This window comes from Mesoplodon densirostris, chromosome 8 (assembly GCF_025265405.1).
Source record: "Mesoplodon densirostris isolate mMesDen1 chromosome 8, mMesDen1 primary haplotype, whole genome shotgun sequence".
Lineage (NCBI taxonomy): Eukaryota > Metazoa > Chordata > Mammalia > Artiodactyla > Ziphiidae > Mesoplodon > Mesoplodon densirostris.
The window spans coordinates 91,553,193-91,577,319 of record NC_082668.1 but is presented as its reverse complement, the minus strand read 5'-3'; the positions used below and the strand labels follow the sequence as shown (position 1 = coordinate 91,577,319).

Here is a 24,127-nt window from a genome sequence, read left to right as displayed (position 1 = left end):
TATGTCCTCAGTAAATTTCTGCTGAGTGAACGGATGAAATTATTACTCTGCATGGGTGACCAAGGATCAGCAGATAATCGAAAGTTGCAGTGACTTTAGGCCTTGCTGATAACCAATGACTCAAGAAGTCTATACCATCATGGTCAAAACCAGACCACTATATTTGGTCTCCAATATCATTTATAGCTTCTGATTTTTACTAACTATATATATATTTCAGTTTTCCACATTAACAAGTCATTTCTTTGTTAATTGAAAATAATTTTCTTGGTTGAGATTACTCTTGACAAGTCTTTTTCAGGAAAATTCTTCCCTCTTCTTTTACCCCCTCCAAGCCATAAAAATGTTTAAACACAGAGTTCTCATAAATAAAGTGCCATAGAGTTGAGCATACCAAAGAAGGCAAATTAAAATGTACTATTTATTTACCATCAGATGGACCTGGGGTGCCCACAGCTACAGAATCTCAGGATTGGAAGGGCCCTTGCTTATTTTGGAGAGGAACTTACTCTCCTGCCCCGCTTTCTGGTAGCTGCTTCAAACAACAGGAATGAATAGACAGTGACCCGTTCACAGAGGGAAAAGAAAAGTGTTCCTATACCAGACACCTGGAGTCAGAGCAGCTTTCACTCAACCAAGTTCTGTGGCCCAAACAAGGGACGTTAAGATTTCCATTCAGCAAAAGCATCAATATACCTGCAGTGGTGCAGGTAAAACACTCTGTCCAGTGTCTAGAAAGAGCATCTTTTTTTTAAAATAAATTTATTTTATTATTTATTTATTTATCTTGGCTGCATTGGGTCTTTGTTGCTGTGCACGGGCTTTCTCTAGTTGCGGTGAGCGGAGGCTACTCTTCGTTGCGGTGCACGGGCTTCTTATTGCCATGGCTTCTCTTGTTGTGGAGCACGGGCTCTAGGCACACGGGCTTCAGTAGTTGTGGCACGCGGGCTCTAGAGCACAGGCTCAGTAGTTGTGGTGCACGGGCTTAGCTGCTCCGCAGAACGTGGGATCTTCCAGGACCAGGGCTCGAACCCATGTCCCCTGCATTGGCAGGCGGATTCTTAACCACTGCGCCACCAGGGAAGCCCAAGAAAGAGCATCTTTTGAAGCCCCTGGTAAAACGAACCCTTTGCAACAATTTCCAATCATTCCCAAGTGCTGGTTCCAGGAATGACCTGGGGTAAGCATGGTTTAATTAGTGAGGGCCGGTGGGCCAGCTGAGCCCCACCAGCTCTCCCAGAGCAATGGGCTCATGTTGTGAGGAGTTGATTTTACAAGGTCTCTTTGCAGCATCAAAGGAAAGGTACCAATAGTGCAGTAGTTAAGAGTTTGGTTCTGGGGTCAGAGAGGCCTGCGTCAGATCCGTCTTCTGCTACTTGCTAACCATGTAACCCTTGGACAAGTTACTTGGCCTTTCAGAGCTGTAGTCTCCTTATTTGTAAAATGGGGGAAAATAGCACCTACACCTGAGTCCTGTATGCCTGGAACACGAGTGGTCAATGAATAGACGTGATCACTATTACTGGCTATTCATAGTAATCCAAAGTAACACAAACCTATTATGATTCCAATTCATATGACACCTAGCCCACGTAATTTGCCCAGACTCTAAGCATAACATAAAGTAGCAGCCTGACTGAATGAGATTTGGTCAAATGTCCTGCCACCCCATTTAGCACTGATAATCTAGGTTTCCATTTTGCCTACAGTTCCATTCTTGCTGTTGTTCTACTCTTGATATTATAAAAGTGATTCCCCTTAAAAAACAAAGAAACTGGAATCAGGAAGCTGTGATGCCAAGAAGCATAAACAATTACTCTAGTGTCCGTGCCCCCGACCTTAACACTCCCCACTGCCCACCATGGTTTGCAGTGCGTTTCCTTGAGGGTTTGGGTGGCCTCACACAGCGCTCTTCAGCTGAATGAGAAAGATTCCTAGATTGGCTTACAGAGGCAGCTGGCAGCCTTTCAATTAAATTCTATTTTATAAAGTCTATAAATTTACTCAGAATCATGTTACCAGCTGGTAGGGGGTATATAAAACCACAGAGTTCCAGGAGAGAAAAAGAGTAAATTAGACTGAAATTTATCCAAAGGATTTAAAATATGATTTACCTGTAGGCCAGTCCCTGGTTTCAAGTGAAAACCAAAAACAAGTTCAAGGTTCACTATTTTTTCCTCATTTTCTTCAGGTTCACCTACTGAGTCCTGAAACAGAAAACTAAGCACTGTTTATACTACATAGTGTTTTTACTTTTACTTCTCATGTAAAGGAGATGATTTCCCAGCACTAGTTTTTCCATTCTAATCTATTGCTTAATTTTTGGTTATTTTGGATTACACTACAAATTCCAATTACTAAAAGCAAGAGAAATGACATATTAAGCCTTTGAGAACTTTGCCAAATGATTTGTCTCATGCACTACAAACTGAATGTCACCATCTTACATTTTTCACAATGCATCTTGCATTGTGCAATTTTACCCTAGAAATGCACTTCGTCCCTGGAGATGCACAGAGACTTCATCTTGAGAGTTTCACAACACTCAAGATATTTATACCCTAATCCCAAAGAAGAATTATTCAGTTCCTAGAGCATCTGTGGATGGAGGGCCAAGCAGAGAAACAAATGAATCTTGGTGGGCTTAGAGATGGAAAACCAGAGTTGTTAGTGAATGAGGAGAGTTCTGTATATTGTTTGCAAGTATCTACTAATTTTATAACAAACTATGCCATATGCCTTTAGACTATATTCAAAATAATATGTTAAATATACTAATATGTTATTCAAACAATGAAACTCCTACCCCTCAATGCAAGTGGTAATCCAGAGCTTAGCGTGTGAATTCCTTCAGCGGCTTCCACGTCGGACAAAGGTCTCCCGAGCCAGGTGGGAGGCCAGAGGTCCTCACCTACAATGTTAGCACTTATATCCCCTAGCCACTAAGGTGACATGTGTTGTTCTTATCATGACCGTATTGTTAATATTTCAACTTACAGGGAACAAGGTTGTTCCATTTATGCACATCCTCAGCTTCACTCAAAGGGCCTTTTGTTGGACAGATATGATTACATTTCACTTCAAACAACGGTTTCCGACATTGGCAAATTTAGGTGTGGATGTGGCTGGTACATATGTCAATACAAGTAGCATATTCTCAGTAAGAAAAACCTTCCTTACCTTAATTAGTGGTGGGAAGTGAAACAAGTTTAGGTAATCGTGGGTTAACTTCTCAATGGCTGACTGTAAAAAAAAAAAAAAACACAAGAAACCCACGTGACTTTATTAATGATCCGATAATGCCAAGAAAGGATTAAAATTATTGTGCACATATAAAGGCATTCTTTATTTACGTAGTTCACAAAATACCTTGGGGATGTTAATATCCAGCATCTATTGAGAATAAACCTGGTTGTTCAAAGTATTATAGGTAGTTTATAATTATTTAATGGAACAGGATATTTTAAAGATGTTTAATCTCAGAGTAAAAAATAAATAAAACCGTTCTTCAAATACCGGTAGAGTACAGTAGTGATAAGTTAATATTCTAGTGTACAGAATGCAGTTGTCACCCCGAGTAATTGTGGGAAAAACAACAAAGAACATGTATATCACCAGAGGCTCTCATTAGGGCTGAAATCTCACTAAAGGGTTTATTGCATTGAAAGGGCTTTTCTGTGGGTTTGTGGCCAATGCTCCCTCCCCCAGTGGAGGACAAAGGACTCTTAAAGGAAAGGAGGACAATTTAAATTATGATTCTTGTTTATACTCATCAGGTATAATCTGTGAACTGAGCCTATCACATAGAGAGTAAAAACGTACCGACGTAAGAAAAATTAGATGCATTTTTAATAAAGTGAAATGAAAGCTGTTGACACATCATCCAATAATGAGCACTTATTGGATGTTAGGCTCTATTCCTTCTTCAAGGCTCCTCCACAGAGGGCTTCCAGGCTCGGGTGAGGAGGAGGCCCAGACAGGCTGAAAGGAACAACCAAGTAGCAAAGGGCAGGTGGACAGACCGTCTACTTTGCAGTTGTATAATCTACCATCTGTAGGCTGAGAGACTCACTCGTTGAGTTGAGAAGGTGTACGACAATGCCCTGCCTTCCTCAGTGAGATAGCAGAGAATGGAGGGCACTTTCTCACCCTCAGGATGGGTGTGTGTGTGCGCGTGTGAAGCACTGTGACAAGGACCAGGCGGGCTTTTCCAGTCTGGAGGTCCCCTTGCAGCGTCCCATCCTGAATGGCCCAGCTTGAAGGATTCTTTATCCCCGTTGGCCCGAGAGTATATGCAGGATGCTCCCAGACCTCCCATGGAAAGGTCCGTTTCCATGACCCTTTCCCCTTACTCTTTCCCTCTCATGTAAGCTTATTTGTTAGAAGTACCCAGGACCCAGTTGAGTTTAAGAGAGTGTCACCTGTGGGCCAAGCCCACCACCCCTGCCCAACCCTGGGGTGGCCACTGTAATAGGGCCTTGGCTTTGGCAGAAGTGGAGGGCCCGCATGCCTGACTTTTGAGACCCACCCCCCCAGGGACTGACTGTCTTTCTGTGCACACACAGAGTCTTCCAGGAGGGAGTCTCCGGTCCCCGCAGATGCTGGCTACACCCCTCCTTTGGAGTTCAGGACAGACACTCCGCTCCCAAATGCCAAGACTCTGAAGTAAGAGAAGTTGTATATACATGTTTTCTCTCTTTTCTGGGATGTAAATTCCTTAAGGGCAGGATTCTTTGTTTCTTCACAGGCCCAGGACTGTGATCAGTAGGCATCCACTGGATTTGCTGAACCATAATCAGTAAGTCTGGACATCACTTGCTCTAATGATACCAACCAGCACAGAGGGGCACTTAGACTGTCCTAGGCTGGGTCTGGGAATATTTAAATCACCGAGGCTGTTGAGGAGCTACCACAACTCGATACCCCTTTTCCTCCTGACTGCTCCTTAAGGAATAAGTCCTATTTCAAAGGCAGGAGAGGGGAAGGGGAGTTGGGAGCATCTCTTTGGCATCTGCTAAATGGGACAAGATTTACCAAATCTCTCTCTTTGAACCCTGGAACTTCTCTGTACCAGAGAAAAGAATTTTTCCTACTGTAGCCCATCTAAGCCAGCGTTGCTTTTCAGGATGGATTTGCCCACAGCTGGAGGTTGAGATTAAATTATTTACCATCATTTAAGGTGTATGTTTATGCATGAGGTTTCCTGCCCATCTTGTGAGAGGGAGCAGGTGGTAGGTTAAGGCTAAGTCATCATCTAAAGGGTGCTGAGGGGCTTTAAGGATGTTCCTTATGTGGATCCAGGGCCCATAGGACAGAAGTGGATGTGTTCTCTTTGGACCTCAGGGAGGATTTCCCTGAAAAAGCCTGGTATCAGTAGCTCCAACTGAGGCAAAGGGGAAAGTTGTTGGCAAGTTGGTAGAGCCTTTGTCAAGATGTGGATTTGGATAAGAAGTTGCTTTTTCTACATTTCCTTCCCTTTTTTAAAAAAAAATATTTATTTTATTTATCTATTTATTTTCGCCACGCCGGGTCTTAGTTGCGGACTGCAGACTCATAGTTGGCGGCATGCATGCGGGATCTAGTTCCCCGACCAGGGATTGAACCTGGGCCCCCTGCATGGGGAGCGCGGAGTCTTACCCACTGGACCCACCAGCGAAGTCCCTACATTTCCTTCTTTATTCTATTTCTCTTCTTTCTAACCTGTGCCCACCCTTCCATCTACCCACACTGGGGTTGAGGAGGTTTGGGGTGTAAACTCGATTTCTTTGTAAGATCTCTCTTGAAACAGACCTCTGAATAATAACAATGTGCACACAGACGCCAGCAAGTGTTATTTGGTTTGAGTAACTAAAAAGCAAACAAAACAAAGAAACAAAAAACCAGAACTGGTTGCTAAACTACAAAAAAAGCAACAACAACAAAAAGAGAGGTTTAGGGCTTCCCTGGTGGCGCAGTGGTTGAGAGTCTGCCTGCCGATGCAGGGGATACGGGTTTGTGCCCCGGTCTGGGAAGATCCCATATGCCGCGGAGCGGCTGGGCCTGTGAGCCATGGCCGCTGAGCCTGCGCGTCCGGAGCCTGTGCTCCGCAACGGGAGAGGCCACAACAGTGAGAGGCCCGCGTACCGCAAAAAAAGAGGTTTAGCTTTGAAAGTGTTTAAGGGACTTCCCTGGTGGCGCAGTGGTTAAGAATCCGCCTGCCAATGCAGGGGTACACGGGTTCGAGCCCTGGTCTGGGAAGATCCCACATGCCGTGGAGCAACTAAGCCCATGCGTCACAACGACTGAGCCCATGTGCCCCAACTACCAAAGCCCGTGTGCCTAGAGCCCGTGCTCCACAACAAGAGAAGCCACTGCAATGAGAAGCCTGTGCACCTCAAGGAAGAGTAGCCCCCACTGGCCTCAACTAGAGAAAGCCTGCGCACAGCAACGAAGACCCAACGCAGCCAAATAAATAAATAAATAGATTCATTAAGAAAAAAAGAAAAGAAAGCTTTCAAGACTGAAGTTCTGGGGGGAAATGTTAGGATTTCCTGAGAAAATGAGGGATAAGAGTACACATAAGGTGGTGTCTGTTCTGGGTAAAATTCGGAAGATTGCAGACTGAACACACATTCCCATGGTTTTAGGTGCCATGGTGGCTCAGGCTTTACTCAGTCCATGGACACGTTCTGGCATCGTTAGGGGGCCCTAATGGATATCCAGCCTCTCTGGCCTCAAAGCAAGTTGCCTCCTGCTATTGCCGGGTGGGCTGGCAGATCTGCAGGTGCACACGGCCTTAGTGTCACATGACACTTCTTCCCACACTGAGGCCTCTCCACAGGCAGAGCCCTCCCGCCAGAACACCTCCTCCCCACACCCTTCACCCGCTTACACCTCCTGGCCCTTCAGCTCTCAACTCCATCATAACTTCTGCACCTCAGCCCAACCTCAGCTCTCCTTTGTGGCACTTCTTACAGCTGCCATGTTACCATTTTTGCATGATTAATGACTGTCTTCTCCACTAGAGACTTCCTGAGGGCACGGGGGTTCTATGCAGGTGTATCCATGTATTAACCCTTTGTTCTGGGATTATGAAGAAGGAGTGGGGGTCCCATGGGGGCAGCAGCTAATGATCAGCTGGTATGAAGTATTTCCACACTGTGACCACCAGCTCAGCCTCTAACATGACACACGACCTGCTCCACAGTAGGAGCTCAATAAAGATTTGCTGACTGAATGTTCTCCCTTTCTGAGGTACCTTTAAATGGATGATATGCCCCTTGGAGACGATGCCCATGTCTTTCAAGTCTTCTTCCTCGAGAAGAAGCAGCCGCTTTCCTGTAATGTTGTTTTCCTTAAACAAGTTCGCATACACGGTCATCTCCTCTGAAGTGTCACCTGAAGGGAGTGATTAGAAGACAGAATAAAATTAGACTCAATCACATCCCAAGCAAAGTTAACTCCATGAATTAAGAAGGTAAGTTTTTCCACTTGCCTTTTCTGATGAGCTGCTGAACCCAAAAATACTGTGGAAGAGAGGACATATATGGTTTTGAAGATTCATTCATGGTCAGTGGCCAGACTTAACAGTAAAACACATAGTTTTTCAATGGATTAAAGTACCTTTAATTCTTGCTCAACCACAAAGGGAAAACAGAAGACTTTCTCTTTACTGTTTTACAACTTCAAGGTTTCAAATTGGAGACATCCTCCCTTTGGGGGTCTTGGACCCTTGAAGGATCATTGGTTTTCCTCCTTATTTGAAAGATATTTAAAAATCCTTTCAAGAAGATTCTTACTTATGATGCTTTTTCCATTCATGTGCCAGTGGTCCCCTGGGTTGTTGAAGGGCACTGGTTTACCCAGGAATTGTATGAGTAAGAGGGACCACACGGCAGTGGACAGAAAGATGGATAAAATGCGTCCTCTGTTCTAGGCCTGGTCATGAAGTAGCTTTGTGGCCCAAGACAAGTTCAAGTGTGGAGCTTCCTACACAGAATGAGGTTGGACCCAGCAACCTCAGTCCTTGAACTTCCCTTGGTGTGTGTTTACCGTAGCGTCTCACACTATCCAGGTGAAGGGAGACAGAATGGGGGGCCACACCCAGGCCCACCAATTCTCTAGGGAGCCTTTGACCCTGGAATTTTATTTAAATGGTTTGAAAACCACTCAACCTCAGAGCAAAGACTAAAAATAGCTTTTAGAGCTCAGTGCCTTTTAAAATATTTCTTCTCAAAGGAGAAGGGCCAACTTTGCAGCTGGGGATAAAGGGATTATATCCAGGCCTGTGAAGAGGCGAGCCTGAGTCCTCTGTCCTTGTTAAGCAGGGCTGGCAGGAAAGTTAGAATCATCAGGACTCAGGGAATGGGAAATAGAGGCAACTGGTGCCAGCATACTTCCCCTGCAGAAGCCACAGAGATTAGCTTATCTGAAAGCAGTATTACTTCACCAGAAGACCAAGGGCTGGGAGGATGTGCCCTGGCCCAGAAACCAGTTGAGTCTGGTAAACCGTCCAGAGACCTTCTCAAGAGTTTCTAATAATGAGTTTGACTTTGGGGTACCTAGTCTATTTCCTGGGGTGTGGGCCTGCTGAGGCTAGCATACAAGCTTTTATTTTTTCCTTTTTCATTTAATGAAACCCTGAACTTATAAAATGGGCCTGGACAGGCATAAACCCCTGAGGTCTCTGACCAAGAATTCTTGGACCTGTTTTTCACTTAAGGAAACAGATAGAGATAGAACAGGCTAAGCAGGATTGTTCCTCAGGGTCTCTACCCAGACTGTAGGGTGTGGGATTTCCTTTGGACTTAACTAGTCTGTTCACATCCTCCCCCAAACATGGGGCTTCTCCGGCTCCTGCTTCAGAGAATGCCTGGGAGCTCAGGTCTACTCCTTCTTGGGAAGGTCAGAGTAAAGATGGTAAAATGAACAGAGCTAAGGCACTGCCTTTACCAGTTCTTTCCCCACCATGGTTCAAGTCCATTCCTGGTCTTTTGGAAAAACTTAAGATCAATTTTTTTTCCAAGTATGTTTATTTAGTATCCTGGATCCCCCCTTTAACTGGTATTCATTACTGTATTCTGGAATACCTTTCAGAGCAAATAGGGAGGTGGAATCCTCTTGTAAGATTTGAAGAGATACTTGCTTTGCTCGAGGCCTTATTTTAAATCATTACTGCATTAAAAATAGAAAGACATGGAATTTGTCAACTTCTCCTACTTAACACTTTCCTAAGGCCCAAACCCCTTTCCCTGTTTTTTTTTTTTTTTTCCCCTCTCCCTGTATTTTTAACTTGTGGACAAATTTATGAACTACCTGCCCAGGTTAAATGAGGCATTAAAAGAAGCCGCTTACCACGTCCTCTTCTGTCCAAGCACCAATCTCAAAGGAAGGCAGCAGCTGCATGGGAAATATGAATGAAATGGAAAAAAGAAGGAATATTATCACTGTCTTTTTGGTTTATCCCCACTTTTCAGTATTTTAGCTCTGGGCTGCTGCTCTGGCTTGGTTCCTCCTGCAGGTGGCATTGAATGGAAACCAGTTTTCCCAACCGTTAAGGAATTTCTCAGGGTTCCAAAGATGTTGCCCACAGAAGCCAAACCACCTCTCAGTAACAGTTCATTGTGCTTGGTGAGCCGTGACAATGGGACTCTGCACATCTTGGGATTTTCTGCTCTTTGTACTTGGCACGCTGAGAGTAGTTTTACCTCCCACGAGAAGGCCTTGGCAGTCAAGGAATTTCTGACGTTTGTCAGATACCAGAGCCGTCTTCGGAATTCTCAGTCAACACGAAGATCGTTTGATCATTAATGAAAATTCCAAAGCAACCACTTGGTAACCAGATGTTTTACATGCTTATTTTTAGAGGGGAATTTCTAAGTGTTTAAATGTCTCAGTTGCACTATATTTTTAAAACCAAATATCAGAAGGACACGTAAAATTGGAGCCGTCCTAAGGAACTCAGGTTGCAGAGTTGCTCTAACTAAAACTAAACTAACCTAACCTCCCTCCCTGGCAAGTATACAAACATGAACGACAACTTTGCAAGAGGACTCCTGCCTGCCCATTTTCAGAGCCAAAGGGCTACTCGCTTCAATATATGCTCCATGGCCACAGACTAAATAAATACCTACGTAACGGGAAGAAAATCTGTGTCTTGTGACTTGAATTAGTTTGCTATAGCCATTAGTTTTAACCAACTTAACTTGCTGACATGGTTGGATTGCTCCTGAGGCAACATGGCAAAGTGTCTTTCAACCCCTGTTACAAATAGTATTTTTTGTGTGGGTGAGTTGAAAAAAAAAGAAGTTGGATTTGGTTACTTTTACCATTAGTGTAAAAATCAGAGGGTTGGGTGAGTTAATCCTTCTAATCTGCAGGTATTTTAAATTCACATGCTCAAAACCTTGCTAGGAAAGGCATGCCCCTGCCTTCAAGGAGCTTTTAATTTAAGGGGGGGTGGGTAAAGTAGGTATGGATTATACCTTGGGAGGAGTTCAAGGCCACCTTCATTTTAGTTTCCTCAGTGCCCAGCAGAGTGCCTGGCACACAATACCTGGTAAATTTTTGTTGAACAGTTTGTTGAATGAGTAAAACTGCAGGGTGCATTTACTATGATGCTAAATTCTCTGGTATAGAGTTCAATGTCTATGGCTATACCACGGAAAAGGGAGGGTTTCATAGACTAACATGGGGGATGGAAGGCATAGTGGCTTGAGCTGGCACAGCAGGGCTAGAAGAGAGGTGACTCCTGGTGAGAAGCAACAAGGCAAGACACTGGCAGTGGTGGAGGCGGGACAGGAAGGAAGGATGGGCACGGCACGTTTGCCCAACGGGAGCTCCAGATACAGTGTGCGCATGTCCAAGGATAAAGGGGAACTGCGGCCAACTCTAGGGGGCCAGGCAGAATTATTTAAAAAACCCACTAGTTACAGTAAATCTGAATGCATAGAGTTTGAGACCTACAGATAAGTTGCAAGGGTATAAATCGCTACCACTCTATATGTACTCCGCTACCCTCATGTGCTCCGATTCCCACAGGACTGCCCTTTCCCTCTTCTGAAATACCTGGTGTTTGTAGTCACATGCACTCATCTGCTTTAATAATGTAGGAACGAAAGTGACTTGAGAAATAGGATCTAAAGCTGAACTTGATCAAAGAAAATACATGACAAGTTTTATTTCTTCACGGGGCAGCTGGATACAGCTGCAGAAACGTCATTCGCTTTTCCCATCACAGAATCAAATGTGAAATAAGGAACTTGTTTGATTAGTTTAAGAAACAACAGACTGCTTTACAGAGCCGTTTAAGGCTGCATCAAGGCTGGCTTTTAGAAGAAGTGAGGCTGTATGGAATGTTTTGATTTGTATATAATTCCCAAATGTTGTGCTGAGCAAAATTGATAAGTATTTCTTGAAAAAGGTTGTACAGGAAACAACTAATCAAAACCAACAGGGCTTCCCTGGTGGCGCAGTGGTTGAGAGTCCGCCTGCCGATGCAGGGGACACGGGTTCGTGCCCCGGTCCGGGAGGATCCTACATGCCGCGGAGCGGCTGGGCCCGTGAGCCATGGCCGCTGAGCCTGCGCGTCGGAGCCTGTGCTCCGCAACGGGAGAGGCCACAACAGTGAGAGGCCCGCGTACCACACACAAAAAAACAAAAAAACCCTCAACATCTTTGGTTTTCATGTCAGAAGGAGAGGAGAAACAGTTCACTTGTGCTCTGAGGGTGGTTCACCAAGATGACGCCAAGGGAAAGGCACTGGATTCAGTGTGAGACTTGCTCTGGCGGGATTCTTGCATGCTGCTTGCAAAGATTAGTGAGAGGAAGGCTGGAGCCAGGCACTGCTTCAAGATGGTTTGAATTTGGCAGAACAGGGGAGAAGAGTTAATACCTCCAGCCACAGAGCGGCTTCCTGTTTCCTCTATGTCTGCTGTAACTTGTTACCATTATCAGTGTATCTGCTATAGGATGAGATCTAAGCTTTTCTGTCTCTCTTTGGGGATAAAAAAAAAAAAATCCACCTTGTGACTGCTCCATCACTTTACAAATTCATTATTTACATTCCAATTGATTTCAGGAGAGAAGCTCACACTCATGGGCATGCGTGTGATAATGACTCCTTCAAAGGTTGTTGGGAATCCAATCTAACAAAGCTCTGATATACACAATAACACATAACAAAGGGATTTACTGTCAAAACGTTTATTGCAAAATGGAGTCTTAAAACAAAGGAAAGCAAAGAAAAGTTCACATCAAAATGAAATGTATGACAGCGACTTGGATTTCTGAATACATTGTGGACTTTGTGTCGGAATATCAAATTCCAACGATGAAGTCAATAACTGAGTAGTCTTACCACACAAGAGTAAAATTTAATCTTCCATACAAACACGATACAAGATTTTGGCATAGGACTTGCTCAGAGTAACATTGCGATAGAATAATTGAGAAAAACGTTTTGTTAAAAAAAACCCAATAAGGTGATAATGCCATCTATTCAAAGCTCACACAAAGAATATAAATATTTTCTATCATTTAGTACAAAAATTTTAAAACAGTGCAAAAGCAATATGTGCAGTGTATTGTATCTGACATTAAAAGATCTATTATTCTGCACACTATATAAAATAGTTAATGTAGGTGCCTGAAACTCTAGCTCTGAAGTAAATAATCACATGCCAGAAAGCTCCTCACAGGCCAAAGAGTGTAAACTAAGCTGGAGTCTGAGGAAACATAGCTAGTCCTCCAGATGTCCTGGTAGACGCTCATTTCTCATCAGAGAGGCTGCATCTACAGCTATCAGGCTATGTTACAATCAAAAGAACAGAACAGATTCTTCTCTCTGGAAATGCTTAACATCTAAATGGAAAAACAGTCTTACCCCAAAGCAGCAAAAGGTACCTGATTATAGAAAAATTATGCTTTATTATGTATGCGGTATAGTAGACTGCTAGTTTCAAAAGGCAGCAACAAGTCTAGTGTATCAAAAAGAAGGATCAAGATTTAACTCAGAGTAAGTTTTAAAATTATCTTTCATGAAATTCTGACCACTCCAATGAAACCTCTAAGAGCAAAGTTGTGTACATCGTAGTGCCATGAGAAATCGTTTTAGATCTCTCCCAAACCTTCCCCCACCCCAATTCCTTGATTTTCATGGGGATCAAGTTTGAATTCCCCAGCTGGTGTTAAAGTCTAACAAATATTAAAAAAAAAAAAAAAGTCTAACAAATCTACTGCATATTAAAAATCACTGGCTAATAAAAAGAAATGAAACTGAGTTATTTTGTAGTGAGGTGGATGGACCTAGAGTGTGTCATACAGAGTGAAGTAAGTCAGAAAGAGAAAAACCAATACCGTATGCTAACACATATATATGGAATCTAAAAAAAAATGACAAAATGGTTCTGAAGAACCTAGGGGCAGGACAGGAATAAAGACGCAGATGTAGAGAACGGACTTGAGGACACAGGGAGGAGGAAGGGTAAGCTGGGACAAAGTGAGAGAGTGGCAGTGACATATATACACTACCAAATGTAAAACAGCCAGCACAGGGAGATCAGCTTGGTGCTTTGTGTCCACCTAGAGGGGTGGGATAGGGAGGGTGGGAGGGAGATAGACGCAAGAGGGAGGGGATATGGGGATATATGTATATGTATAGTGATTCACTTTGTTATACAGCAGAAACTAACACACCACTGTAAAGCAATTATACTCCAATAAAGATGTTAAAAAACAAAAACAACAACACAAAAACTGATCTGAAAAGTGAATTAAAAGTTGTATAATTAACATCTTCATTAGAAATTCTGCATATGGCTAATAAGTATTTCTTTTAAAATTTAATAAGGCTAATAATAGAGTCTAAAGTCTTCTAAATCATCTTCATAGATCAAGTGAAACCACTTTAAGATTCTGTTTATATGATGCAGATTTCAGGGATGTTCAAAACCCTAGAAAGACACTGATTTGGAACAGAAAGTAAAATAGCCAGAGCCACATAGTAATTATCTATAGCCCAATTTTAGGTTAGAACATTTCAAGCTTATCACTGAGGTTATCAATTCTGCTGTGTCCAAAATCTCTGCAGTTTCTTGATGGCAGAGTATTGAGCTATGACCATCTCTGGAATTTCTGTGAGGAAAATGGCAGCAGTTGAGAGATTAGAGAAATATTACCTGAATGATGGTAAACCTAGGTCTGGGTTATTACCTTTCTCCTTTGGCCTTATTTGGCTGCTTTTATTAATGCACCAAAACCTTATGTATAATCATAATAGATCTAATTATTATTATACATTTTTATTTAATGTAAATTTTTTAAAATGTCCATCCCATTCATTTCATATGTTCTAAATTTATTTCCGGTTATTCTCAAATGAGAGACAAGGTTTACACTCTTTTTTTTTTTTTTTTTTTTTAAGGTTTACACTCTTACATAAGGTGCACAGATCCCAAAATCAGCTCACAGAGATTCCATTATGGGTAAGGCCTTTCCTGACCACACTTTAAAGTCCACAACATTCCCCCATGGGCCTCATCCTTCCCTGCTTCATTTCCCAGCGTGCACTTATCAAATGTTTACTACATGATGCATTTGTTCTGTTTGTTGTCCATCTCTGCTTGCTAGCCTGTAAGCTCCACAAGTGCAGATTTTCATCTAGCTGTTCCCTAGAACGGTACTGGGCGCAAAGGAGGGGCTCAATGAATACTGGTGGGATGGATGACTTTACCTTGGCCTGGGAAGATGTGCAATGACAGGCTGTGAACTACCTGGTCTCTGGCTCTCCTTCAGGTTACATGGCACAGAGCCCCAGGGCATGCTGGGAAGTCAAGAGCTGAAAACCATCCCCTCTGCTCCACTCAGATCTTCTGCTTGAGTGGCTCGTCTTGAATCAAGGAGGACGCCTCCATGTCTGAGTGCAGACAGGATGCCTATTCATGCTTGCACCTGTTTGTCACCAGCAATATACTGTGCTGTGTGTGTATCTGTGTCTATGTTTGCATAGACACAGGAAGTGTATCAGATTGGGTATGTGGGGAACCCATCTTCTAGGGGAAACGTTTACCTCTTCTTTCTGTGTTTGCCTGGTCTGTGGGTGGTAGCAAGGCCTGCAAACACCTCAGACTAGCTAAACCTTGCCATGTGCCTGGTCTTCAAAGGGCAACAGAATAGATCGGCTCGTGTACCTTACGTTCTAAAGATGTCCTCTTTATCTTTCCTGAAAGCTATTCACTTTAACTTTCATCTCATCCTACTCAACAAATAGCACTTGAAATTGATAGTTTCGTTTTCCAGGTTACAGAAGCCACTTATTTTTCAGTCTCTTTTCACTGGCATAGTTAACAGTAGCTAACATTAACTGACCACTTACCATTGGCCTGGTACTGTGTTAAATGCTTTACATGTATCATTTTATTTAATCCTCACAACAATCCTTTAAGTAAGTACTATTACCATTCTCAAGTTAAAGGTGAGCAGACATACAAGTTAAATAATTTGCCCAAGATTGCACAGAGATTCTGAATCACGATCTGACTCCAGATCCTTCTATTTATCACTATTCTATACAGACTGGTCTACATTTCACACCCAGAACTTTTTTTTTTTTTTTTTTTTGCGGTACGCGGGTCTCTCACTGTTGTGGCCTCTCCTGTTGCGGAGCACAGGCTCCGGACGCGCAGGCTCAGCAGCCATGGCTCACAGGCCCAGCCGCTCCGCGGCATGTGGGATCCTCCCGGACCGGGGCCTGCATCGGCAGGCGGACTCTCAACCACTGTGCCACCAGGGAAGCCCCCAGAGCATTTTATTAGTAATGTTGCTCTAAATAAAGCTGGCACAGAGTACTGATCATTTTGTGGTATTTTCCACCCTTAATGGGGATTGGAAGCATCTCATGCTTCAAATTCCAGGAGGCTTTTTATGATCAAATATACTTGGAAATAGTATTAGATAATATCTATGATGATATCCTTTCTTAAATCTTCTATGGGCTTCCCTGGTGGCGCAGTGGTTAAGAATCCACCTGCTAATGCAGGGGACACAGGTTCGAGCCCTGGTCTGGGAAGATCCCACATGACGCGGAGCAACTAAGCCCGTGTGCCACAACTACTGAGCCTGCGTGCCACAGCTACTGAAACCCGTGTGCCTAGAGCCTGTGCTCCACAATGAGAGAAGCCACTGCAATGAGAAGCCTGCACACCGCAATGAAGAGTAGCCCCCGCTCGCCGCAACTAGAGAAAGCCCGCGCACAGCAATGAAGACTCAATGCAGCCAAAAATAAAATTAAAAAAAACAAACAAACCTCCATAAAAAGAACCACCCAAAGTACTTTGGTTTAATAGTCAAATGAACGGCACTGCTTTCAAATTTAGATTGAAAAAAAAGTCTTTCTTTGTTCTTTTGCCTTTCTGTATGTACATAACTACAAATGTTTTGTAGTTTTTTAATAGAGTGTTTTATAGTTTAAACAAGCTTTGACCATTCTGTGATAACATTCTGAGAATATCTCTCTGGCTAGCTAGGTTTTCAGAGCAGCACCTACATTTACTTCTCTTTAACACTAGCATGGCTGAGTCAGGGTTAAAAAAAAGAGAAATCTGGGAGGCTACATCTGCTATAAAAAGGACCCTTCATTCTGCTCTTTTGCCTAAGTAAGGACAGCTTATCTTTGCTATTCTTTTTATAATATTTAGTTCCGTCTTTAAAATATCTCTACATGTATTTAGAATCCAGGATTCTCATGCCCCTCTGGAAAACAAACACACATGCATACACCCCTACCCCCGTATTAACACTCACACTGCCTGAAGTGTGATCCCTTACCCTCTCTTTCTCTTTGTATAAAGTATAAGCTAAGCCTTATATGACAGTGTGCTGTTAAGAAGCTTCTAGGGTGAGCACTGGTATGAAAGTGCCACAACACCTGCTGTTGGTTTCAAGTTAGAGTATTTCTCCTGCAAACATACTACTGAAAACATCTCTTGGGTTTTACTTTCAGTAGTTGTGCTATTAAGTATTAAAAATCCTCAGCACTTAGGTATTTCTGGAGAAGTATTTGTTAGAACCTCCTTTCATTTCAATTTTTTTATTGTTGGATTTTGTAGTCACTATCAATTATTTCTGACAGTATGGTGTATTGCCATAAGGGAAAAAAACATAGTATGTTACAAGAAAATCAAGTGTCAAAGAAGAATTAGGAGTTAAGAGTGCTTGTTCAAAATGTAAGTTTTTTAAAGCAACTGAATAAATCAAATCAAATCAAACTATAATGTATTCATTTTTAAAAAGCCAGAATGTCATTAGTTTAAAAATGCTATATTACATATAGAATCACAAGTTTCTATAATCAGGCACCACATTTGCTGATTCATTGAATAGACCTTTTTGGCTTCATCCCCTCCCCCCTTTTCTGTAAGCAAAGACAAATCAAAAGTAAAATCGTAAAGAAATGACTGTCATATAAATGTGATTGGCCTAAAAATGTAGTGCTTGGTTTTCTACCTCCTTACTGGTTTTTGTACAGACTGAGATAACACGTTTCTTTTGTTTTCCCGGACATTTTCAATTTTATTACTTTGCTCTCTGCTTTCATTCACTATTGTTATCCATGTCATTATCCTCCTCATCACCGTCATCATCACCATCATCATCACCTTCTGACAAGTCAAAATCACTGAACCCCAGGGCCATGTTGACCTTCTTCCCCCTTCTCTTAGATGTAGTTTTGGAAGAATTCTGCTTGGCTTGCATGTTTATCTGCATCCCAGAATGCAGCACAGCTCCTGCTTTGTTCATTGAGAAGATATCCCCAAAGCCCATCAGCATCATGGCCTGCAGACTTTGGTTCATGCCATGGCCCTCCCCGTTACTTGTTGCTGTGATCTGACATGACATCTCTGCACTGTTTGACTCCTCTGTCTTAGATTCAAAGTAAGACTCCTCAGACATTCTTGCAGCAAGAGGCAAGAGAAGCTATCAGGAGGGAAGAAAGGATAGAAGTAAAAAGAGAAATTAGGACCAATTTATATCAAGGAAACAGATACCACAAAATCAGTGGGTGCTGCACAGAGGTAAATGATTAGTGAAATAAATGAATGTAAGGGATTATTTGAGAATTTATTTAATGGCAGGTTTGGCTCCAGCGTGTTTACCATAATTGATAAATGACAGAGTAAATCACAACCAAAGGTTTGCAAAGCACCACAGCAAGCCAAATTTCAAATAGGAAGGAAGTTGTAAGTTTTAAGCCCTCATTTTCCTTAAAACAAAGTAGTTTTTAGAATTTCTCTCAATTTTTCCCAATTTGACGTTCATATGGAAACATTTAGTTAACTATTATATTAAAAGAGAAATTAAGTAGAGATTAAATCTCGAGTTAAAAAAAATAAACAAGAAACCTTGGACCAAAGAAGAAAAGCTTAGAGGAAGCATAAAAACAGTTTAGCAGTCAACTGGGAGATTTGGGTCATTAGCTACCTTTTTAGCTAGATGAAGTATCTATAAACTAATAAACAGTCTAGAATTCACTTGTCTTCCTTTATTATTTATTACAGCCAGATATAATACTTGTTATCCAATTTATGAAATAATTCACTTGTAAACAAATTCTAGATTGTCTCTAACATTTAAGTTATAAACAAGTATGTAAATACATGTGAAAACTGGGAGGAAAGGAAATTAGTATTAATTTAGATTGTTACCTTTGTCTCTATTCTCTACAAGTTTCCTTCTTTTAGCAGAATTTTTTTCTAGGAATTCTTCTCAGAGCGGATACAGACACTTATTTTCAATCTTACATAATTATTTTAAACAGCCGACCTATTTCCATAAATGTTGTTCATTTCAGGGGTAAAACTGTTAGGATCTCAAAGTGTTACTGCCTCTTCCTTTGAGAAAGAAGCAAATTAAGGCTTATATTTTGATGCTGTTTAAATAAGGGTAAAAAAGTAATATAACTCTGGGATGACCTTCATATTCTGCATGTAAAGGTACTTTTTAGGACCAATTTCCTAATTTTTAAATTAAAGTTGGAATCAAGTTTTTTTAAAAAAAACTATCAACTCCATTAGGAAAAGACCTCTACAGTCATTAGTTCAATCAGAACTTCATATAATTCAACTAAAAAGCAGAAGTTACATGGAAGAAAGAAATTGTTTTAGATCCTTTAACACCGGAAACGGGCTATTACTTTCCTTGCAGTCAAATTTCCCAGCCTCTCAAATTTGTTTTCAATTGTTAGATACTCTCAGGATCTCTTTGCTGCTTATCTATTTTATTACTTCATAGGTCTTTCCTCACATTATGTTAAGATCTCAACAAATGCCTCTCAAATAAGCTACTATTTTTAAAAGAAGTAAAATTTCTACATCAAGCTACAACAATCATTAAAAATAAACATCGTTCATATTTGTGTATGGAAAATTCACCTTCCCAAATATCTTTAACTAATGTTTTAATTTCAGGAAAGAAAGCAGTGTCCTTCCTTGAAATAAATGCAGTAATACAATTTTTTATGACGTTACTTAAATATTAAATTTTATAATTAAGATGAGGCTACACAGAGAAAACCTCAATCTCCAGTTGCTTCCTTTTAAAAAAGGTTTATTCTATCAGTCTCTCAGAAACCTCATTTAAAGTCAACTAGAAACTGATGTGAGGATAAAAGAAAATACCTACTTATAAAATACCTGAGCACAAACCTTTCCTTCAGAAATACCAGCTCTATGAAGAAGAGACATTAAAAGCAAGTACTGTACAGAAAGAAAACTTAGCCTTCATAAGTAAAAAAAAAGGAAGAAAATCTCATTGAGATTGTGCTGCATGCTGTCCATTGTTAGATGGTAGCCTTCAGAGCAGTTCCTTTACAGAGAGTTTTCTGCATTTAAAACGCAAGCATACAACCTACTGTGCACTCAGAGTTTTTCATCATTTATTATATAACTGCATTACTAATAGCAATAATGTGTGCAAGGCAGCCCATAATTTCTTAGCAAAACTAATGCCAGTAAACTAAAGAAAGGTTCTAAAGCATACTTTAATGGGTCCTTTAAAGTTTTTTCTTAAAATGCTACATTTAGAAAGAGTCAAGCCATGCAGTGCTTTATAGCTTAAGATTTCAATGTACTTAAAAAATCCCCACAACTCTCAGACTTCAGAAGATGGCCGTATTTTTGCCTCTCATCAGCTCTGGGAGAAGCAGTGTTCCCTTGAAGATCCTTAAGGTAATGCTTTCTGAGTCTGCCTGTTGGTACCAATTCAACCAGAACAGGAAACTTTCCTTAACTTCTTTCTTGAGAGCCAAGTTAAAATTCACTGAACTTATAAGATGTGGTACTGTTTTAATGTCCCATGACAGTCTTATGCATAGAAATTCAGTTCTTACTTTGGGATTCCCTGGATAACCAAAGTCATTTTTGAAAAAGTTAAATCTGATAATAAACATTTAACTTCACTGTATTTTCCTTTTTTTGGAAATCAGGTTATTTCTCCACATAAATTGGAAAAGGAGGCAAACTATTTTATTCTTTAGACACTGGAAAATACTTTGCAGTTGGGCATTGGCTGCTAAATGGAGATTAAGACTTTTAAAAATAGGAAAATTTTTTGAAGATCACAAAGTGAAGGGCATTTAAGAATTTTTTTGGTATAATCACCATAGCAACTATCAAAAATGAATTTAAAGTACATAACAAGTGTATTTTAATCTTATTATTACTTGTGATCTTGAAGTGGACATAATATTGCCCATTAAAACCCCTGGAAAAGCCAATGATAAATTTATACTTAATTCCTAAAATAATAAATTATTTAAAATAGGGAAGAATGCTGAAATTTGACTAGACTTTAATATATCATGTTAACATATAAGCTCATGGTAAGTATATAAATAGCAAAATCCTTACAAAGAATTTTTATCTTAGTCCAAATACAGGACTTGGAAAAAAAACCAAGATATTTTTTGGTGGAGTAAATACTGGAAGCTTGTCCTGAGAGAAGTCTTTTTCCGATCTTTTGCTGCCCATGATTGTGACCCTAAATTGAGCAAGGAATATTAATTCTTGTCATTTATAGGTCATTAAGTTAGCTCTCTTTTAGAAGGAAAACTCGGTTAAGTTCTGACACATCAATGACTTTCTCAGACAGCTAGCTGCCTTGGTATAACATTTATTAATTACCGATGGACTCTAAAGAGTTAATCAGCCTTGAGGCACAGGCTCTGGGGATCTAGCAGATGGTGTGAAAATACACTGAATTTTATTTTTGTAATTCTAATATACAAACACACTGACAGAATAACAGTTCTCAGAGAAAGAGCCAGAAATAGGCTAAGCTTTCCTTCTAAATTTCTGGCATTTTGTTAATTGAAAAGAGATAGGAGCGCTACGGGAGTATAAATGTGGATCCTTTAATGTAGAGGCACAAGGCAGGAAGTGAGGAGGCAGCGGGGTGGGGGGAGGGGTGCCATGCTGCCATGCTCAGCCAGCCTCCTAAGTGCGGGATCCGTGAACCCTGCAGGGAGCACTCACCGGGGTGTTGGACTGTTCCGTCAGCTTTTGCTCCCACATCTTTAGCCGTCTTTCTCGTTCTTTGAGCTCCTGCTCTTTAAAGCTGAGGTCACGTTCTAGTTTCTTCAGCCTCTCAAGAGTTGCTTCAATTTCACACCTGCACAGGGATATAACTCGTTTAAGTCTCAACTTTGCTGAAGAGGTGTTACATGCTGAGGGGTCCATCACAATGCTTAATCAAAGGAATAGGCTAAACCTGTGCTTTGAAACCAAACAGTAAACGAGCAGAGAATAGGAAATCTTTCATATCCTTCAAAATCACCAGGTAGTTTCTAGCTTGGAAACATAAGCTCAGAATACTTTCTCAAAGCAGTGAAGAACCACTGGGTGGGGCCTGAGCTATGGAGCTGGTGTCTTGGTTTAGCCATTTAATAAATGCTTATGGTCAGGAGTTCCCTGGCAGTCCAGTGGTTAAGACTTGGGCTTTTGGGACTTCCCTGGTGGCGCAGTGGTTAAGAATCCACCTGCCAATGCAGGGGACACAGGTTCGAGCCCTGGTCCGGGAAGATCCCACATGCCGTGGAGCAACTAAGCCCGTGAGCCACAACTACTGAGCCTGTGCTCTAGCGCCCATGAGCCACAACTACTGAAGCCCGCATACCTAGAGCCTGTGCTCCGCAACAAGGAAGCCACTGCAACGAGAAGCCCGCGCACTGCAACCAAGAGTAGCCCCCGCTTGCCGCAACCAGAGAAAGCCCGCGTGCAGCAACGAAGACCCAACTCAGCCAAAAATAAATAAGTAAGTAAGAATAAATTTATTTTAAAAAAAAGAAAAAAGACTTGGGCTTTCACTGCCGTGGACCCAGGTTTGATCCCTGGTCGGGGAACTAAGATCCCACAAGCCGCACGGTGCAGCCAAAAAAAAAATGCTTATGGTCATCTGGCTCTATTATATATTATCTCATCTTATTCTCATTACAGCCCCAAGAAACAGGTACTAATCTCACAAAGAGAGAGATGGGAAAATGACACTCCAGTTAGATGATCACTGTCACACCACTAGTAAGTTCACCTTAGCCTGTTCGCTGAGTAGCTCAAGTAACTGACTGATTAACTTGACTCGGTCTCCTCAGTTGTACGGGGTGGTAGTTATCTTCTATCAGGGCTCCACAACTTGCCTGATCCTAATAATTACCTGGGCAAAACACACAACAAAACATAGATTCCTAAGACCCTTCCTCAGAGCTCAGGATTCAGTAGGGCTGGGTAGGGCTTAGGAATCTCCATTATCTGATAAAAGAGCCAGGTCGTTTTTTGACAATCAGGCAAGTGTGGGAACCCTGGGCCAGATGAACTCTAAGGTTCCTTTTAACTCTAATAATTTTAAAAGCAAGTTAGGGGCCTCCCTGGTGGCGCAGTGGTTAAGAGTCCGCCTGCCGATGCAGGGAATACGGGTTCGTGCCCCGGTCTGGGAGGATCCCATATGCCGCGGAGCGGCTGGGCCCGTGAGCCATGGCCGCTGGGCCTGCGCATCCGGAGCCTGTGCTCCGCAACGGGAGAGGCCACAACAGTGAGAGGCCCGCATACAGCAAAAAAAAAAAAAAAAAAAAAAGCAAGTTAGTTCCCTCCTCAGTCTCTATGGGCTGACCAACCTCACCACCTGGAACAGTATGTCCAGTTACAGAGACCTGTCCTTTATAGAGACTGAATTGGTAAGACGGCTCAGGGCAGGTTTTTTTCTCCTTCAGGGCTGTCATCATGTTTAAGTCTAAATGTATGCTCTGAGAGTGGGAAGTTCTTCCCCTTCAGTTTCTGAAGAGCCTGTGAGAAAAGCAACGGTAATGAGAGACTGAGAGAAAGAAGGAGAGACCGAGAGGGAGGGAGGGAAGCAGAGGGAAAGGAGGAGAGGAAGGGCTAGCGAAGGCGCAGAGAGAAGGACACGGAACAAGGGACTGGAAAGAGAAGCCGGTTGGAGATTAGCTGCTGAGCCAGCAGCTGCTCCCATGTGCCCCTGCGACACACCTACACGTCCGACTGTGCGATCCTGGTTGGGACTTTGACTACAGAAGGTAGATGCCCCCAGATCTAAGTTGATGACTGTATGTCGCCAAAGTCTGCCTTTTTATGTCCAGGGAAAATCAGAATAAGTGGACAGCTTATCTCCATGCCCTTGTAGATGAGAAGCAGATAAAGGAAAACAAAAAGGTTCTGGGTATTAATTGGCAAAACCCAACTCCGAGAACAGCTACTGAGGTGTTTCTGGACTTGGGCTCCATGTTTTACTTCCCTGGCTGTCTGCAAAGTACCTCAGAGCAAGGGAGGCGGGAAAGTAAGTGGAAAAGCCTCTGCTGTCAACCCCGTCCCTTTTTATTGGTGCCATCTGAAAATTATAAAGCCAGGTAAGTCAAGTCACACTAGAGTCCCTAAGGAAAGGCAGTAAATCAGTCATCTTTCAAAATGATGACTGTATCCTAAAATCCAAATTTTATCCCTGATATTTCAGACAAAATATGATGCCCATTTATAAATAAGTGTTTTTAGTTTTCACATGGAGGATTAAGGAAAAAAACACAGTGTAGAAAACCTTAGGTTAAAACTTTTGTAACAAAAAGGAAAGAAAGAACGAGCCACATCTTCAATAA

At 41.9% G+C, this 24,127-nt stretch overlaps 1 protein-coding gene across 4 annotated transcripts in view; it reads right to left on the bottom strand.

Moving 5' to 3' along the window:
• The window catches only part of MAP3K20 (mitogen-activated protein kinase kinase kinase 20), a 163,881-nt gene that overhangs the window by 24,886 nt on the left and 114,868 nt on the right, over positions 1–24,127 (bottom strand). For 2 of the 4 annotated variants that reach the window (XM_060107432.1, XM_060107430.1), the window contains exons 11-16: positions 21,507–21,642; positions 9,334–9,378; positions 7,475–7,505; positions 7,238–7,377; positions 3,181–3,243; positions 2,115–2,207 (exon numbers count right to left, since the gene is read on the bottom strand). In XM_060107432.1, coding sequence (XP_059963415.1) covers positions 2,115–2,207; positions 3,181–3,243; positions 7,238–7,377; positions 7,475–7,505; positions 9,334–9,378; positions 21,507–21,642 — 508 coding nt within the window. Of the gene's footprint in view, positions 1–2,114; positions 2,208–3,180; positions 3,244–7,237; positions 7,378–7,474; positions 7,506–9,333; positions 9,379–12,167; positions 17,953–21,506; positions 21,643–24,127 lie in introns of those variants that run through there. The other 2 variants (XM_060107431.1, XM_060107433.1) reach the window with 2 other exon arrangements.